Source organism: Anopheles maculipalpis, chromosome 2RL, assembly GCF_943734695.1.
Source record: "Anopheles maculipalpis chromosome 2RL, idAnoMacuDA_375_x, whole genome shotgun sequence".
In the NCBI taxonomy this organism is placed as follows: Eukaryota; Metazoa; Arthropoda; class Insecta; order Diptera; family Culicidae; genus Anopheles; species Anopheles maculipalpis.
In genome coordinates, this window is record NC_064871.1 from 39,376,344 (window position 1) to 39,396,486 (window position 20,143).

A 20,143-nucleotide genomic window follows, 5' to 3' on the forward strand; every position below is an offset into this window, starting at 1 on the left:
ATCGTAAAGCTTAACCTCCGTGATGCATCAACAGTTTCTAGTGAACATTATTAAGAAATTTAACTGACACCGTTAAACAAAACAAAAATATTTGAAATAATTTTGATTCCAAATAGTACATTCTTAAGATATTTTTTGTGATTATTAACAGTTGTTCAAAAACCAAATTAGTTGCTATAGCTTCAAAACTCCACATGTATGCACCACCAGTAAGAGAGCTAAATTTTCGTATTTGGAAAGAAATCACGAAGCAAACAAATGTTTGGCATGCGTTTTCCTCACACCTTTTTGTTCCTCAAAATGGTCATTGCTTTATTGTAGATTATATAAGAACCTTTCGAAGCGTGGAGTAAAATAGCACCAAGGGTTAGGGCACATGCTCAAAAACAAAGAAAGAACTTTTACAGCTGGCAAATTAGGCTCAGGAAGGATTAGACCATATGTGCTAATGTTAGCCTCGTAGCTCGTAACAGACTGTGAGTCGATTATGATCGTGAACCCGTAGTTGCTAAGCACGTTAAAAGCCTTTTATTGTACACCGCGTGAAGTGCCATTGTTCGGAGCGCGAAAATGTGCGAATTAAAATTATAATCATCACCATTAATTAATTATCCCTCACAGGTGGAGCACAGTGGTTCAGTAAGCTAAAACGAGTTTAAGAGTGAGTGTGATTGCGAGTTTAGAATCGGTGCTGTGTGTTCGTTTTCGTGCAGTGTTGATTTCGAAATCTCGGGTGAATGTGATCGCTGGAATCGGTGGAACGGGTTGCAAAGCAGTGGTGCTGCATGAAGGAGACCCATACGGTGTCGAAATTTGCAGCAGCAGCAGCAGCAGCGACATCAGAAGTGTCTAAAGCAACATGATGACCATACGTGGAATTTGGTCAGGACCTCAGTTTAAAATGTTAATGCTGCTGACCGTGACGGTGGTGTTAGCGTTGGTTGTGCCATCCAACGAGGAACCGTACGGTGGAGGTGGTGGATATTTTGGTGCAGAAACACGATGTCCGCGACTATGTTCCTGCACTGGCACGACAGTGGACTGTTCTCACCGAGGATTGACCCAGGTGCCGCGGAAGATTCCATCGGAGACCGATAGACTGTAAGTACTGGAACAATTTTAATGTGCAAGTTGATCGATTTTCGCCTGCGTTCAAATGTTATAAGCAGTTACACTACCGGTCACGGAGTGAAGATATTCTATTTTAATAAGTCGATCTTGGAAAATGTGTACAGAACTTACCAAGAAAAGATACCTGAGTCGGACATGGTTCGATTCGAAATTAAGTCATAAAATTTAAGCTCTTACGCCATCTCCCTCCGTGTTTGCAGGGGATTTTAAATGTTATTGTTCGACATTATTGGCATCCTTCAAAGGCAAGACACTTTCTCCAAAGGCACCAAATTCAAAGGCACCAGCGAAACATTGCGCCATTCAATTGCAAGTGTTTGACGATTCAACCTCCTTCACCCACACAAATAATATCGATTTCCAGATTTATCTTCCTTGAATACCGTCGGAGAGGTGCTGTTAAAAGAGGATTGAACAACAAGTTAATAACTGAATTATTGAACACGAAAGACTACTACTGTGTGGTGGCATTTCTGCTAAAAGGAGAATTTTGAACGGATTGCTATTTTTTTGCAGATTATACAAGTGTCGTGTTATAATCCTCTCTATCCATTGAAAGTTTGTCACAAAAGTCGTGTCTGAAAGAGATATGTGACGCGTCTGGTGGCAGGAAGACAGGATTTATATCAAACCGCAAAACCCTGAACCAAATAGTTACACGGTGGATTGGAGATAAATAAAAAACGAATTAAAATGTAAAACACACCACCGTGTCACGTCCACCCACATGCGATCCGAACAGTTGTATTGACGCGAGGTGGTTGTTGACAGACGGGGTTCGTATGAATGTGTTGCAGCTTGTGGTCCTTGGGTGGTTCCTAGAATCGGGGAGGTGGACTGGGATTGTTCGAGCAATGTTTTTCATCGTAACAGATTTTCAATCAACCGCAATGAAGTCGTTGAAAGGCGCAATGCATCGGTTGGAATTTATCTCGTTGAAATGTGAAGCGGCATGTGGCCTTAATCGTGGATTCGTGGTGAGACAGAAAGTATTTATTTTGGTAAACTAGAATGACTCTTGCGTTTAACGTTAAGCGATTAAAAAACAGGCGAATGTTTGTGGATAGATTGCAGATTTTACATTGCCAATGGTTTCTGTTTGTGTTTTTGTAGTAGAAGACACCTGTGTATGTAAATCAAGTGCATGTTTCACTTAATTTTAAGAATTTGTTTCCATACCTTTGCATAATTTTTCATTGAATCCATGTTTTAACGTTTGTATTTTTTATCTGTATTGGTAAATGCTGAGAAAGTGACTCTTTAGCCGTAGTTATGATGATATTCTGTAGAATAGTGATCAACCAAAGAACTGTAAAATCCCTAACTGTTTTATGACAAACAGTGAACTCAGTGTGAGTCGATAAAGTATCATTTTTGATGCGCGACGGTTGATTATGTCCCATTACGGGTGATTACCATTTTGTGGAAACGGTGTTTTATAGATTTTTTATGCGCTATTTTCATGCATCCCACGACGATCACATACATGCTTGATTGGAAGACGATGACGTTGATTCCAAATGATCAGGGAGTCGAAGAAATCATCAGGGAGTCTGGTGTCTAGTTAAATGTAGCGGTAGATTTACACAAGACGAACAGAGTTTGTATCGCCGGACGTTCTAAACTGTTCCTGTGGTAAAATGAAAAAGAAGGAAAACGATAATATTTGCATCTTCATAACTGTACATTTGTCGTTTTGTCTTTCCTTCATTTGTCTCGAATGTGAAAGTTCGAATCTGTGAAAGGTTAATAGTAAATTCGAGTTGATCACTCATAACGCAAAGAGCATCGTTAACAAATAATTTTAAATTAAAAAAAAATTAATAGAGGATGTAAACTTCCCTGCAATTTTCTATAGTGTCTTGTCCGTAGAAACCACGAGATCCACAGGACAATCAATATGTTTTTGCTGTATTTTTAAAAAAGCTTTGAATAACGTTTTGTGATACACTTATTTTATCATACAACATGCTACGGTGATGCAAAGAATATTTTCTTTTTCAACCGGGAGCCTAATAATGCACCATGTCAGGAAGAATCGATATTCAATATTTCTCTCAAGTTATGCTGACAAATGATGCGAGCGAGCATGTTGGTGAGCTAACAAAAGCTTCAATTTCGCTTCTGAGACGCTAAAAAGATTATTTTGGCGTATGACGGGGATGGGAAGTCTAAACGGTACGGAACAATATTAGTCTCGTGCAAGGGTATTGGCTTGTTGTGCATTCTCACATCAATCGTTAGGACCCATTCAAGTTGCTGTCGACACCTTGTTATTAACCAGTAGTCGTGGCGAATTACCGAACATTTACCCATGCTCGAAGCATGACTTGAGACCTCAAAATGATAATTTGACTGAATAAAATGTTCTGAAAGCTTCTGTTGTGGCGTTGGTTGTGTCGGCAGCAAAAAAATGGAAAAAATGCCGACATGGACCCATCCTATACTGAAGACAACGTCAAAAGCGCAGCACAAAAAATGATGACGAAGCACCGACATGACACGCAACAAAATGCCTATTCATAAACAGCGAATGAGTTATGGAGAATTTTATTGGTCCCATCGATTAGGGGTGATGTCGTGCGCGCTTACCGATCTCAGATGTTAATGTTTTCTTTTGCTGGAAACCACCCAACCCATGACTAGATGTCTTTTTTACCGCAGCTTTTTTATGTTCCCCTTTGGCTGGCTAATGTCTGGGTGGTCTGCGAGACATGAAACGCGAAGACGAAAAGCTTAAACACGATGGCGTTGTGAGCATCAATGATCATAACATAACACGAAACTTTTCTGCGAAGCATCTTTCCACGGGCATGAACTCGAAATGGAAATGTCAAGCGAGACATTGAGTGGAGTAAAAAAGATTTGCCACAACAGTTGACATGTTCATCCTTGGGGAGTGAATGAAGATCGGAAAAGTAAGTAAAACTCGCTTGCTTTTGTCTCGATGGTGTTTTTTGGTTTATATTTGTATTGTTTTTTGTCGATGTCCCTTATTTCCATTAACTTTGAGTGGAATTGATGGAGGTTGTTCTTTGATTCGATTACATCCATAGTGGTTTTTCCAGTTGTAAAAATATGCAATGGTCTTTTGTGCATTGACTGATTGCATCGCATTGATAAACATTACATCCGCTTTAATCGAGAAAGAAATAACAAACTTGGCTACGATGTTGTCATTTCTCTGTTTCGTTGTTCGCCTCTTTGCAACCTTCGTGCAGCGCCCACCCGGGAGAAGCAAACATCATAATAATATGTTAATATCATAATTACGCTCATGTGTGGAACATTTGCTGGCATCAATTTCCACTTATGATGCTGTATGTACCGTGCTTTGAGATGCTTTTGTTTCGCGTTGCTGTTGTGCCAGCTGCCAAAAGGAATCTGCGGTATGTAATTAAGTAAACGATTGATCGTTCTTCTTTGCATGCATGAGTTGTCTGCTTGTGTTACTTTTCAACTCATCTTCCGAAAGTCCTCGTCCTGTAAGGTTTGGACGTTTTCCTTTTTTTCGGTAGCAATTTAATTTTACTTTGTGCAGATCGTTGCAACAGTTTCTCTGACTGGTGTTATAATTGATATAAATTGATCAATCATTGTTGTTTGCTGCAAGTTTGCTTCGTCTTGTTGTTGCTTTAGCCGAATAAGAAAAGAGTTTCAAAATTTGTCAAGTTACCGCTTTTAGATAGAAAGTGGAAAGTCAATACATGAATTTCAAAATGGTTTCAATGCGTTGGACTTTTAACATTATAAAAGTATTAAGGCATAAAGCAGTGCTTCGAGGGCTTGGATGGTCTTCAAACGGCACAACCATCAGAGTTCAAATCCCATCCGGATTGTCCACCCCGTTGTGAGGACTGACTGACCACCTACGTGATATCGGCAAGTCTAGGAAGCTATACGATGGTCAGCGTGACCTTTACGGTCGTTAAGCCAAGAAGAAGAAGAAGATGAGTATGTTCTCCAACTTTTCTAAAACAAGTAATTCTACACAACATCGAAGCGAGAACGTATTCACAATATTGTCCAATTATCACAAGGAACCTTTATTTCTGGGCAATATGTGGACAAACACCTTCTATTATCATCGTTATAATCATTATCATCGTCGTCGTGACTTGTTGCTAATTTTCTGTGCAGGTTTTGGGATTGTTGAACAGAAACTACCCAAGTCGATAAGCAAGTCTGGGGTTTCTAGGCATTCTTTGCACAACGAAAGCTGTTTGCATGGAAAAGATAAATATGCGACAGTAACTATCTGTGTTCAAAACAATTCCAACCCAATCAATGAAACAAAACTAAAACCAGATGCTAGAATCTCTCTTCTTTGTAGGAGAAGTTTTGTGCGGTTTCGGCTGCTTCGGATTGAAAGCGCCCGTGGGAATGCTTCAATCCCATAATAGAAGCGGAAAGAAAAAAAGAAAACTGTAGGGCATAGAGGGTAGATTCTTATCTGAATGGTCTTCTTTTGCACGATAAGTCTTTCGAAATTCAATTTATACAGTATACACCCAGTTAGAGCAGTAGAATCTGCAACCGGTGTGAAGTATTTTTTCAAAGCAGGAATCGGTTGTGTAAAGTTTCCCAACGTTCGACTTCACTAACAAGCTATTCCATGAATGGACCCTTTATGGCGGACGAACGCAATGGAAATTGAAGCAGGATATTGCTGAGCTAGAGGTACAGCACATGGTGCATTTTATCCGATGGGCATGCTGGCCAGAATGTTCACTCCTATCGCTCTGATAGGCAGACGAATGTCACTGCAGATGTAGCCTCGGACGAGAGCTGTAAGTGTCAGACCGAGCTCTGCGGTATTATGTTTGCTAATTCATGGCGTCAGAACTCTTTTACCTTTTTCCCATTTTCCCCGATGCTCGGAGATGTGATGGGACGATGCACCTCGGTTGCGTAGGAAACGATGCATCGTCAAGAGAATCCCTTAAATGGCTCATCTCCAGTGGGATACTGCGTAGACTCACCTCTGTGCTATCTCCGTGAATGTCCGCATTAGAGCACTTTTAAAGTGCACAAACAAGTGCAACTCTTGAGACCTTGATAGTGTTACCGCACTCGGTGTAAAGTAACACTCATTATGTATCCCATTGGTGAGAGGCTTACTCTTTCTGGTGTTTGCAATGAGACAGTAAATAAGAGGTTAACCACAGTTCAGGATGATAGAACCAGAATAGAAGCTTCTGGCAGGAATGCTTGGTTGGGCGATGAATGTTGGTGCTTACACTAAGCTGGAGCTGTAACCTGAACTGCGGTAATGATGGTCAATTCAACATCCATTCTGGTTTGTGTCCAAACAGATTCAAACCGTTTGACAAGCAACTCAAAGTGATGGGATTAAGCCCTAGCGAAGTTTTTGTTCGCTAGCAAAGTAAATACTTGTGAAAATAGTAAATAAAAGCTTCTTCATTTTCTTCATTCGTAGCATCAACTATTCTGCATAATTTAATCCACGTTTCTTTGAGTGTTGAAAGTAGATTAAATCTTTCCGTAGTGACTGCCATTCGGTCAGCAAATGGCGGTTTTAATTGGGAAAAAGTACGCACGTTTATAATGAACTATAAACTTCCGTCACGGTTTAAGTGTTCCTGACACGGAGCTCAGTAGTTCTTGGATTTCGTGACCCAACCGATGTATCAGATAAACATTTTTGTTATTTTTATTTAATGTTGATTAAAGTCAGTTAACTTACTTACATGCATTTGAAGCTTGCCTACAATGTCTCATGAAATTAAATTGCAGCAAAATGGGCGACAAAAATGGGCAATTCTCCCATGGTGTCGGTTGACATTTTGGGAGGCACATCACGATCGGTCAAGCAGATGGTGTTCCAGACTGGAGGATGTGTTGAAAAACACTGACTCGGCGATTGATGTGTCCGCGAAACACCTAACCAGCAGTGCATTGTGACCATTGATTGAAGCTGAAGCACTATTTTGCACTTTTTTCCGACACAAAAGTGCAACCAGCTAGATGATTAACTTGCTTTCGTGTGCAGAACTCGTCAAATGAGCAAGTACGACCATGCTGCACAGTGGCCATCAGTCGTTTGTAGTACGCAAAAAGACCCAGCAGTCATCAGCGCTGTTTTTGCTTGTCTACGACAACTTGACGCCTCGTGTCATGGTGACTGTTAAATGTTCCGGATCACAAAATCACGCTTTTGAACCTGCTATGTGCTAGACTTCCCGTCAAGGGGGTAGGTTAGAGGAGTGAAGTCCAACGAAAGGTTAGTTCCGATGCAGACATGTCCTGCGAGACGTGATGATGGTCGTGTCTCAGCACAGTCGTGAACTGATGAGAGCAGGCATTTCAATCGATAGGATTTTAATTAACAATCTGATACATCCAATTACCATTTTCATGAAGCTTTAAAACTGTATCATCTGATAGGGTTTCAGCAGTTTAATGAAGTCAAATTAAGGTTTTCTTCTCAATGACACATTTCGAATACTGTAAATTAGTATTTTATATTATTTGTATAGCTCTTTGTTTCGTTGTTTAAATCAGTTTTCGTTGATTTTGTCTACAGCATAATAGAAAAGCGCCAGCCTGTCATCATTTGTGTTCTGGATGAAAATCGTTTCCCTTTCAATTACTATCAAATATTCACGAGCAAACATTGCATCAGGCAGATCGACCTAAAAGAATATCCAATTGCTTTTTTTCTCTGGTGACAGTATCATTCTTGATAGGAAAACAGTTTACGAACACCAAGTTCAATCACATGAAAGGCTCATACTCATACTGCCGAATTGGTCAGGAAATTCCATCGCGGCACTTTGATTATTTGTGTGAAGTTTGCTTTCAAAATTGGTCACATGTCACTGGCAGCCCTACCGACATGGAACAAAAGCTAACTGCTTTTGAATACGCTATGAAAATAGTTAAAAGTCAGGAAGCATAAATGGATCGAAAATAGCATGAATGACGAACCCGTGTGGCAACGAGTTACGTTAAATAACAAAATGGAAGCATTGAAGTGGTCAAATTTTGTCGCAGGTGGAACACTCACCAAGTTCTGTCGTAGAAAACAGTTCGTACATTAGAACTTGTTTTGTTTGTATTAAAAGAAACAGCAGCTGTATAAGGTTATGCAACATTCGTTTGAATTTCTCATTGGAATGAGTCTGTGTTTGAAGAACACTGTGAACGAAGAAATGATTTTAAATTAATGCATTCGCATCGCACTTTCAATTGTTTTCTTGTAAATCCTGAAAAAGTGATAGTTTTAAGCGCTCGCACTGACAAATTGTTCCAATGGTATACGATCAAATTTTCCTTTAGGTTGCTTACAGTGCTAGGACACCATCATCAATTCAAGTAATGTCTACAATACATTGAAAAGAGACGTGGTGAAAGTGGAATAAATTAAGGAATTTTATGTCATTTTGAAAAGTAAATTCATGAACTTTACTTGCATAACTTTCGTTTTAAGAAGTAGTTTATTTTAATACTTCGTACCTCCTAACCAACACCAACTCTTTGAACCCCATAAATCAGACCATAGTTTTTCCTTAAAGCAATTACTGCGGTCAGATGGACATCTTTTCGTGATCACTATCGTGCTTTGCATCGTAAATTTTATCGTGTTCGTTCGTGCAGTCAACTGTTCCATAAGCCCAGAAGTGCAGGAAAGATTGTCGTCTAGTTCAAGAGAGTTACTGCATTTACGGGCACTGTACAACTGCATTTCGCCAGTGCAGAGTATACGTGGCTTGGTTCATATTGAATGCACAGTCGGTGGACATACGCTGCCGTGAAAAGAGTTATTTCAATTTAATTGAGATTATCAAATAGATTTACGATGACATTGGGAAGAAAATGTGCCACCTCGAGAGTGTACAACGAACACTGGTATGCGAGTGAGCAATGGGACTCTCAAATACTTGCTTTTTATTTTTCAAACTGCATACAGGTTAGCTCCAAAAGGTTTAAAGGAACTAATAAGTGGGTGAAGTGAACGTGAGACATGTTGAGTGTGTAATGCAACCAGTTTGCAATGTTTTTATCGGGTTTATTTTCCAATATACTTTGACGGGACAGCTTGCAGTTGAGGCAGTTCCAAGAGTCACATTTGCATAATCTTAATTAATAGCAATTTGTTGTTTGTACAGCTGATCGTTTTCCTTTCATTAAGGCTGTGGAATGCACATAATGACTGTCATGGGAAAAGTGCAAACGATGAATTTTCTGGACAACACGTAATTCATAGATTCTACTGATTTTAGCTTCAATTGAACGTTTAAGGTAATGGTAGGGTGTCACAACAGTTTCTGCTCCTTTAGGCCCAATCGATTGTAAGAAATGTTCAAACAAAACACTCAAAGTTTGGTTGTTTGATTTGGGGATAAAAGGCACGTTTAACAAAGAAATGTTAAATACCGTAATCCACTCGGTAAGCCTATGATGCAACAGGATGTTTTCGACAGCTTCAGACAGCCTTGCTTGCTTTTTGCTGTATCCCTTGAGCATATACTTTACTTGCACTCATTGCACGGTTTATACCCATTTTCAGAGCAAAACTGGCATTCACACATTTACCTGCAATTGATTTTAAGCTCTTCATTTGCATTATGGTTCGCCATAAAACTGGTACTGCTGACTATAAGTCTTAATCGCTAATTACCATGCGTTCTGCTTAATAATATTCGCCGCGTTATCTTTTCTCTTTTCCTCGTCGTCTTTCTGCCTATTTCCTTCTTGTACGTAGCCCACAGGCAGAACGGCAGTATGCTAATAAAGTAATTAAGCAATTGAAAATCCAAGCGCACCCATCGGCAGCATATATTGCTCTGACTCATGCTAAACCGGTGTGTACATACCGGTTCCGTTTCCACTGTCACTCGTAAGTCCTGTTCTGCATGTTCTGCATCAACAAGCGAAGGTGTATGAAAGTGAGTCATGTAATATCGTCGTCACTTCATAAACTGAAAGCTCTTCAGGAGTGTACTTGAGGCGTGCTTAGAGAGCTTTAGGAGGGAAATGTTTTCCCGAGCCGGTCAAACTAAATCCTTTTGCTAGTCTGATGGGTGCAGGGTAGTTGTGGCAGTCCCTCATTAATGCACGGTCACGGGACGTTGGACCCATCCGTCCTTTTAGACGAGCTGGAGGGAGTTCTCAAACTTACTCAAACAAGCCTCACTTAGCCACTTGACCATTCGCAATGGAATGTAGCTTGTAGTTGGAGCGTATGGCTCAATCTGAAGGGGTTTTTAATGTATAAAATCAGACTAAACGAGAAACTCTGGCTAGCAGTTTAGAATTAATCACTTGTGATGTATAAGACGATACTTTGTTTGGATGCGTGGTAAGTTCTGTTTGACTTTTACGTTTAGCAGATTACGATTGTACGCAACCAGATGAAACGAAAATTTTTACAGGAAAGAACCACCGACGAAACTATTGCAGTGTTGCAGAACTGAATTCTTACATGAATTACATTATGTGTTCAAACAGAATGTTGGGTTGATATGCTCTAAACACTTATGACTTCATATGGTAGAAGCTCTGTTCTTCGGAACAGCAGTTTATTTTTCTTCCATGGTGTGAAAGTAGGTGTGAATGTTACATTATTTTCACGCGATAAGTGATACCTTCCAGCTGACGGTCGTTTAGCCAAACAGGTGGAAGAAATCATCGTTTGTTAGATTAAAGAGAAATGAGCAATGCAGCTTACAGGATCGCTAACATCATCGAATCGAGTTAGCGCCAGCAGCCAAAGTCAATTGGAAAAGAGTTGATGGTTTTCACGGCTACATAGCAGAAGAGAACGTTTGTTGTTAATCATCCACGCATAAGAACGTGCATGAGAAAAACGAGACGAATGGCAGAGCTGGGAGTGCAAACACGAGCTAATGACGCCGTTTGCGTTGGTTGTGTGCTGTTTCTGCGTATGAGTTTGTTGATTTGTGCGTTATTTCTACTTCCTCACACCGACCTGCTCCATCTTCTTTTCTGGATTCTTTCGTTTTACTCTCACAATAATTTGCAACGCGATTCGCAGTCTTTTCTCGAAACCGCTTTGATGTGGACGCAGGAATTATGTGGCTCATAAAATGCTCATTTTATGGACAATTAAATTTAGCAGCTAATTTCCGCACCTTTCCAGGCCTGCCTAGTCTGCCAGGCCAAGAATTGTTGATTTTGGTTTCCTGTTATACGAGTTTTTCATGACGTACGAAATTCCACAAAAAGCACATTAATTGCCATTGCTTCTAGCGTTAACGATTACATCAAGAATGATGGCCTGATGAACTGACCTGATGAGTTGGAATTTATCAACTATTTGACTTTTTTAGCGTTTATTTTGTGTTTGTATTACTGCTGAAATATACCTTAATTTGGATTTCAAAAACATATGAAACGCATCAAATTTAGTAGTCAGAATTAGGAAGCATTTGTTTTGTGGGAAATTTTTATCAAAGGAGAAGTTTACACTGTCATGAATTTAATGTTATACCAAATGGAATTTTATTTGAGAATTTTTCAAATCAATGCAAATATTAAATTTTGCGTTATGAAACGTTTCAAATTATTTGCGGATGCTTTGTTTTTTTCTAAATAATTATATTAGCCTTCCGATCTTTCTCAAACACGTCGAAAACTCTATAAACCTTGCTACCTACAGTGACACGGACAAGTGTGCTGGTAACCGAAAACCCGAGATAAAGTGGAGCCAGCCGACAAACAGCACACCGTTGTTTGGGTGTTCTGACCCGAGACTTATTTGTTTCGTACTCAAAAGAATTGCAATCTGCAGCAAACAGACAAAAACATCCCCACAATGAGCATTCTGCTGATGTTGTTCAGTTGCTCTCTTGGTTGGATAGCATTGGGACGCTTGGGAGAATGTACAGGTTCCGTAAACGGATCCAACAGTCGAGCTTGTGAAGCTGTATCTACAAACAAGCGCATAAAAGACCGCACCGGTAAAGATGGAACACTGCAATGGTGTTTGCTTGCAGATGGCGAGAAGTCTTCCGTTTTTACGTTCTGTTTACTTTCATGGAGAAATGTGCACTGGAGGTGATGATCAGGAAAAGGCTTCCAAGCAGACTATAGAGCATGAAGTTGTCGTGTTCCAACATCCAACAAAGCTCAGTAAGAGCGTGAATGAATGTGTAAATTAACGGTTATATTAACGCAAATAAAGCTCATAAATGTTTTGTTTTGATAAATGGGGGCGGCCCGGTGGTGTAGGCGACAACGGCAGGACCCGGGGTTCAAATCCCATCCGGACCGTCCCCCCGTAGTGAGGACCGACTAACCAACTACGTGGTATCGGCAGTCTAGAAAGCCATTTCGATGGCCGGCATAACCTTAGAGGTCGTCAAGCCAAGAAGAAATGTTTTGATTGGGAGCTTGAGCTTGATTCTGTACATTTATGTTCATACATATACATAAATACATTGATTCAGAGTCTTTCATTAACAGTTGAGATAATCGATAGCGATAGTGTCGATCTTCCCACAACAGGACCGGGGTTCAAATCCCTTGCTTGGACCCCTTGGACCGTTACTCCGTAGTGAGGACTGTTTTTTCAGCTACGTAGTACGTTAAGCTTAGAAGAATAAAAGAAAGTGTGAAGCATTTGAGCTGAATGCTGTGTTTTTGTTTTTACTATGGTTGTTCCTGAAAGATTGTGAAGCTCTTTTTGCTTGTGCTTGTTTTGATGTTGTTGAGCTCCTTTTGATATCTTTCATGTGGTGGTCCGGTTTGCAAAGGCGGTAACGATACCAGCTTTCGGTAGGAGCGGATATCGAATCTCAACCGGAGCGTGTCTTTGTACGTTGGAATGATTATATAATTAAGGTTTAAATAAAGTTACAGAAAGCCAAAAATGAGTGACAAAATCCTCTCACAGTGCTCAAAAACGCCAAAGAAAAGGAAGATCTTGGTGATTAAAATTACCACCTCTAAGTTAAGTTGGGCATAGTGACATTTCGCGATTTTTTTTTTTAAATCTTATATAACAACTACTTAAGTCGTTTTTCAGCACCCTGGCTCTTTATTGCGTAAAGTAGTAACCTATAAAACGGCAAAAAACAATCATAGAACGGGGAGTTTTGAGTCATAACATTTTACTGAATGCTTTCGTCAGAACAATTCTATGATTGCTGAAAGTTCATCCAGCTTGAGCGTCAGGATTGCTTGTTGTTTTTTTATGATGTTGTAGCTCTATGTCTGTTGCTCAAGGCTTCAATGGTTGGTGATTAAGCTGGCTTTGCTACTTCCAACTGCGTGCCGTTTACTAGCTCAACACTTTGCAGAATGCAGATTGCTTCCACTTCTTAAACGCTCATGAATCACTTCATAGGGGATCCATTCTCAGGCGCGTTGCGCATTGGCATAATTTTCACAGCTGCATCACGTCGTGAGATGTACGTACGAGCGCTCTTGAGAGGAGCGCAAAAGGCCTACACCGATACCACTCGCTGTGATGAGCTCTTCACGTTTTTGTGCAAATGATCTTAACTCGCAAGCGTCGGTGATGTTGCTGCACTGTTGGAGTAATCGTTGGACCATTTTCAATCAGCCACAACGGGCAACGGGTGAACCACACGTCTCCCGTAAGGCTAGGCGTGCTTCGAGAGGCAATGAAATGAAATGATTACCGATAATGATTATTATTTTCTTTCGTGCTCAGCTATCCAATCATCGCACGCGCGTCTGGCCCTGTGGCTTAAGGACCATCTGGAAGGGGAAATGTGTATGCGTCGCCTACGAAGCTGCAGCAGTGCATGTTCACATATTGCTTAAGATTAATAGGGCCATTAACTATAAATTACTCCCCAGAGATGATTCTGCTGTTCAAGACACCTCTTGGACGAGTTTGCTTGGTTTTCAGCAGATTGCAAACCAGCTTAACCTGACCTTAGTTTGGTATCCTGTGCGCAACAGTAAAGATAGACGTGTATATTGGACCAAGATGTGTGGATTTAATTCTAGGGATGAAGTTTTCTATGAACTACTGAGAAGTTGTTTCAGTGCGTATTTTTGTCTTATTATATTCAAGTCTAAGATGATGGCTCTTTGCTATGCTTATACTATACTTATACTATACTTACTATACTTAATATACTTAATATTTTAACTTTTTTTGCCAGGCCGTTTCAAAACTTCTTCTCTTGATGTTGCTGAAATGTCAGTCTTGCATACGCTGGGGCGGAATTGGTTGGATTAGAAGCACAGTATTAAAATTGTTCTACCGCGCTATCAAAGCTTTCTTTAACGTTGTTAATAAATATTCCTGAAAAAATCATACTTCAAAATTACAATTTCAACTTACCTTCCATTTAATTGAACGTAGTTTTGAACTACGAGTTTGTATCATACTATGTATTACGTGTTTTTCCTGGCATGGAATGAAAAAAGGCATTTCTAACAAATTTCGTTGAGCCTCCGAGTTGGTTTCGTCTAGAAGAGACAGTTCGTCTAGCACACTGCAGCTTTTCATATTGCAGCGAAGCACTGCATGGTTTGTGAATAAAGCAAAGTGCCTTGTGAGCACTGCAGTGTGCACTCTCTTTACTACTCACGTAACTCACGGCTGATTTAATTTGCTAAGTTTTAAGAGCTAATTTATGGAGTTTTTTTGTGTGTGAATGTTTTGTTTGCGTTTGTAATAAAAAGCAGCTTGAGTGTATGAAATGTTTCGGTTCGTTTGGGGTTATGTTTCCACCTTGTTCGCGAAGTTTTTGAGTTTTTTTGAAGCACATGGATCGATCGGAGTTGCATGCAATTCCACCTAAAAAGAAATCTTTTCCAGAAACTTGTTTTTTTAAACTATGCATTTTCATACGCGTGAAGAGTAACTCACTTTAAAAATTAGAAAAACACCTAGCTTTATGTTTAAAGAAGTCATTTAAGATTCACTCGCCTTTATATCTTGCATTCGTTTCTAGTTTCTTAAGAATCCCTCCAAATCTAAACATCGTAGCTCAATACAGTTAAATACGTTGCCCGTTCTTGTTGAATCTGTTTACATACACTCAATGAACATTGTCTCTAAACGGCAACGATTTGTTATTCCTTGCAGTGAGTGCAACACAACAGTGTTTACCGATCGCGACCGCAACCATTGCAGGCAAACTTTGTTTGGAAATTTATAAGGATTCCCCGGCAAATGGTATGAGTCAAATTGGAACGGTTTAGACTATCAACCGTAACTACAATATTGCCCTATACACGTGGCTTGTGTCGTGCAGCTCTTCTTGTTATATGAAAACCATTAGAAAGTCCATTAAATATGTATTTGCCTGTAGCGTTGTGGCGCCGGCTTCTTCAGCTTTGTTCATGTTGTCGCTGGTAAGATAAGCAAGTGGGATAATGGTTCAGTAATATGTATGTATACACAATCAATAGCTTTAGCATTAGGGCGAATATATTTTTTGTTCGTTTCTTTCTGGTAGTGGAATAAACCAATTTACGAGGGATGAATAATACTTTCCATGAGTATAGCAGAAACAACTATGGTGAAGTTATGATTGATTTTCCGCCGTCATTGAAAAATCAATTTTCGCTTTTCTTTCTGGTGCATAAAATATTTTAAACTACACCAATTATCATTAAAGGCTAGCAGTACTTGAGTGGTTTATGCATGTTTTATCACATTGCTTATAAATTAATCGCAAGCTACCATTATTTATTTATCACGCACTTTTCAACTTCCGCTCGATCGAGGCAAAGCTAAGTTTAATCCTTCGCTGATCGTTACACTTTTCAACCGATCGAGCCATAGCATTAAATCTATCACACTGTGGCATAACTTTGCGTAACCACACGGCTTCGCATCGACCTTTCCTTTCTGTTGACAAACGTCGGTGTCGACCACCATCACCATAAACCATGCGAAAATCACGCCCTTTACGCTTCTCTTACTTGTGGTGTTCAAGCGTAGTACGGCTCTTGGTGGCAGCAGTTATACAGTGATTCTATGTCTTCGCATGATGGTGGCCCCAGTCAGTCAGGCCCCAGACACATCCAACACTGTGGCAACATAAATTTGCGTTTTATCATGTTGTCAATTATTTCGAGATTAATTAGATCGGTGGTATGGAAGTGGAAATTTATAATCACGAAAAACAAGCGTGCGTCTTCCTCTAGCTTCTTGTCTCCTTGGTAGTAAACAGAATCAACGAAACGGAAATGTTGTCACCGGCGGTTACGGGATATGAGATTCTAAACCCTTCGTTTGGTTTGGTAATGTGGGATCAGGGACAAATTTATTGGCGTGAGATGTTGTTATGAGTAGCAGTGAATGGTTGCCGACGATCCGAGAACGGTGAGCGCTTTGAATTACAACGATGAGATATGTGTTGTCACTACACTTGTTAGTGACGTCGTTGTGAACATAATTGTATATTCATGATATCGATTATATGCAAGTAGAATGATAGAAAGATTATTCATTAAAGTGGAATTGTCGAAGTCGGTTCTTTAGAAATGCAAATGCAGAAATGCTTGTACTCAAGAGTTACTTAAACAATACTGAAATGGTGTTATGCAGGAACTCGTGTGCCAGTTCAAATTAATTCAAAATACTATTCCTAATGATAAAAAAATCCTATCAATACAAATGTGGTGTGTATGAAGGGGATTTTGTCTTTCAAATGATCCATGCAATGCAATTATTTTCCACATAAATCGTAAACGAAGTGTCTGTCATGTATCTTGATGACTGAGCGCAACTGTTACTCCCCAGATGTTTTCGTCTTCAGTAACGGTTCCATGACGTGAAAACTTAGCCTGCATGTAACCATTTAATCGTTGCTACATCACATAAGTTACTTTCGTTTACTCAACCGTGTTGAACAAAACTCCTTCTGCCACACAAACACAACAGTTACTCATCCGTATCGTGAACAAAATAACCCATTCTTGATTGATGAACTGACAGGCGACCAAAGATTGATTAGGAAAGTGACCCTTCTCGTGCGATTCCGAGATGTTTATAAAATTACGCTCTTGTACAGTCGATTTGTGGTAAATGAAGCAATCACAATCAGCTTCATTCTTGATTCTGTTTGATAACTTTGGTGGCAAGAAAAGTGTTTTCCTATTCCAATTCCAATCCCAATCCAATCCACAAATAGATGTAACTTTTCTGTTGGTAGGTATTTATTGGGTCTTTGGGTAAAAAAGGATCAGAAGAGTGATTAGAAGGAAAATATTCTTGTAATTGCAGGATAAACAAAGCAATTATTTTAATGTTCCGCCGACAATCCGTTTCCTTCCTCGCTATTATATAAGAGTTCCTGTTGTTTCAAGGAACAAATAAAAATTCCTTGAATTACGTCTCACACATGCGCATGATAGTGGCTTGTGAAGAGTTTACTTAATTACGGCTAGACTATGTGTAATTTGGCTAGTTTGAGTTATGAGGGATTAAGAGTTTATTTGACGCGAGTTTTTCACTTCATTAAAGGGCTCTCTATAGAAAACTTGAGAATGTGAACCGATTTAAAGTAATACAATTATCCCAAGCAGTTATTTATGTCCAGTTACTGAAGCTGTCCATGAATTCTAGGCCAACAGAATAAAGTGTGATGTGCATAACCGCAATCTCGTTAGCATAATTTCTAGTTACAGATGCTTGTCACTTTATAATGGTGTTTCACATAAAAAATTGATATTTTTATTTCTTTGAACTGAATCTTTCAATTCACGGAAATGCAAATAGAGTTTAGCCTTAGTTATGAACTGTGCATAATGCATCTTTTATACTCCGCTTTCCTTTGAACACCATATCGTACCCTAAATGCAAAAAAGGTGCTCGTTAAGCGTTTCCTAGAATTGAAAGCAATTGAAAGCACGCTCATTGCACGTCGTCATGGGAGTTACTGCATTTTTTATTATTCAGCGATATCCACACGCCTATCATTCGTTTTAAATTGAATTGTAAAAACTGCTAGTGTATACTGTTTTTTCCTGAACATTATGCCATGAAATAGAGTTTGCAATAGAAGGGTGGGCAACTTTACAGATAAAAAACACCTTTTTCTGCATAACTTCAAGAAAAAAAAAACTGGACGGAATGCCGCCACCTTGCAATCATTGCACCATAAAAATACTGCATAAAGGAATAAGTAATCAAGGTCATTTCAAAAGAAGTCAACAGTCTTCTTGTATTTAGGGCTTAGGTATGTGATAGGGTATTGTGTTGGGAGAATGTTTAAAATTGTATTGTTATTGTATTTCAACTTTTGCAAAAGATCGAGAAATATTAGGTACTTAATTTTGGGTAGCAATGATCTTACATTTTTTAAACAGTATATTGTGCAATAGCTATAGTGAAGACAACTTCATTCCAATGGAGACGCCTAGTACTTCATTATCAGTTGTTTTTTTTTTTGCTTCATCTCGTCATGAAAAGATCGAAAACGTGCTATGAAAACCTTTGTCTTTTATCTATGCTAACTGATGGCACCAACAGAATCGATAATTGTGTTGATTTTCTTCGTTCTCGCATCAAATAAAGCAATAAAATGTTGAAATGAATCCTGAGAGTAGTCCACAACGTGTTTCAGCTCTCACTTTGGCACTTAACACGTTGAAGAGAAGAAAAAACAAAACATTGAAGAAAAAAGTCACATCAGGCTACGCACGTTAAGGACGTGCAGGACTTTGGGTAAGGGAAAGTTTACGCAACGGCATTCCATAAGTCCATTAGGCTGGTCGTAAATATTTGGTCTGTGTTTCGTGCTGTCTCGCTATGGTATCCTTTAGATACGAAACCATTCGAGAAGACCGATATGGCTTTATCACAATTTACGATGTCACGTTCCTCATTTCTGCTTCTTCTATACTCCTTCGTATTTCATTTCACAGGGCTGTCGAAAGCGAAATCAAACTTTTACAACCTAGCACCATCACCATCGCCTATCGATTTTTGTTTGTGGTTCGTCTGACCGTTGACGTTTAGCTTTCATGAGGAATTGGCAGTGGTCGATTGGTTACAATATCCTAAGCCATATTGCTATTCCATGTACCCATGCCATGTACCATTCTTGCCGATTGAGTGAGTAACTACGGTGACTCTTTAATCTTAACTCCACGCACCAACGTATGAAATAGTTTAGTCCTTTCAGGAGGTTTCATACTAGTTGCGCTTTGGGTGAAAAATGAGTCGAGCGGTAGGAACGCAATTTGCACATTATCAGGTCACTCAATAACCTTAGCGTTATTGATAAACGTTTGTGACTCATGGTGGTGAAGTAGAATTTACCAAGAAAAACTTTTACCACACGATAGTTTGAGATGTTGCTATTGTACCGAAGAAAATAGAATTTTTTACGACTGTTTGGTGATAGGTCGAATATTTTAGCTATAAATAACTGTGGCTGTGTCAGTTTACCGGAAATTCGTTTGTGATGAATGGTGTATGTGAACATTTCGGGATCACAATGTCAACCATACAGGTCTGGTTCTTCATGCGCCTAATCGATAATGTATGTTTAGCCACGATTTTCAATTTGAGCAACCGTTTTTCACCGAAGCCGATTCGCTGTGCGATCTGTTGGAAGCTTTGATTTGGTATGAGAAGTTTCCGATGCGTTCTAAAGCGTTGTAAGAGTTTCATATCTTCGATTGTCTTCACCGGAAGTCTACATTTGCTATTCTGTCGTAACCCTGCATTGGAACCCGACCAACGAATGAAAGAATTTCCGTTCTTAGAAGATTTTTAAGAATGTTTCTCTATGCGACGATTGTGTGGGCACGTAAGAGTTCATGAGAATTCTGATTTGCTGCCAACACACGTGCACATTCCCCCAGAAGCTGGGTTATGAATGCAAGAAGGAGATTGTAAAAAGAAGAGCGACCAGAATAAGAAAAGTTTACCAGAGAAAAAGCATTTCTAAGGCTTAGCACTCGTTTGTAGCATAATATTTGCGCTCTTCGCTTTCATAAACTCTTCCCAAGAGACGCCATAGTGTCAGTTTGATAGTGGAGCAGAGAATTTGTCTTGGCATTTCATAGTTTTTACTGCTTCCTT

The 20,143-nt window shown here is 39.5% G+C and overlaps 2 protein-coding genes across 2 annotated transcripts in view; both read left to right on the forward strand.

Moving 5' to 3' along the window:
• The first annotated feature begins 673 nt into the window (after positions 1–673).
• The window catches only part of LOC126559629 (protein slit), a 103,131-nt gene continuing 83,661 nt past the window's right edge, over positions 674–20,143 (forward strand). The window contains 1 exon segment of the mRNA XM_050215799.1: positions 674–1,101. Coding sequence (XP_050071756.1) covers positions 860–1,101 — 242 coding nt within the window. The 5' untranslated portion in view covers positions 674–859.
• The window catches only part of LOC126557871 (ero1-like protein), a 427,255-nt gene continuing 407,840 nt past the window's right edge, over positions 729–20,143 (forward strand). Inside the window, exon 1 of the mRNA XM_050213780.1 lies at positions 729–733. The gene's annotated coding sequence lies outside the window, so the exon portion shown is untranslated. The remainder of the gene's footprint in view (positions 734–20,143) is intronic.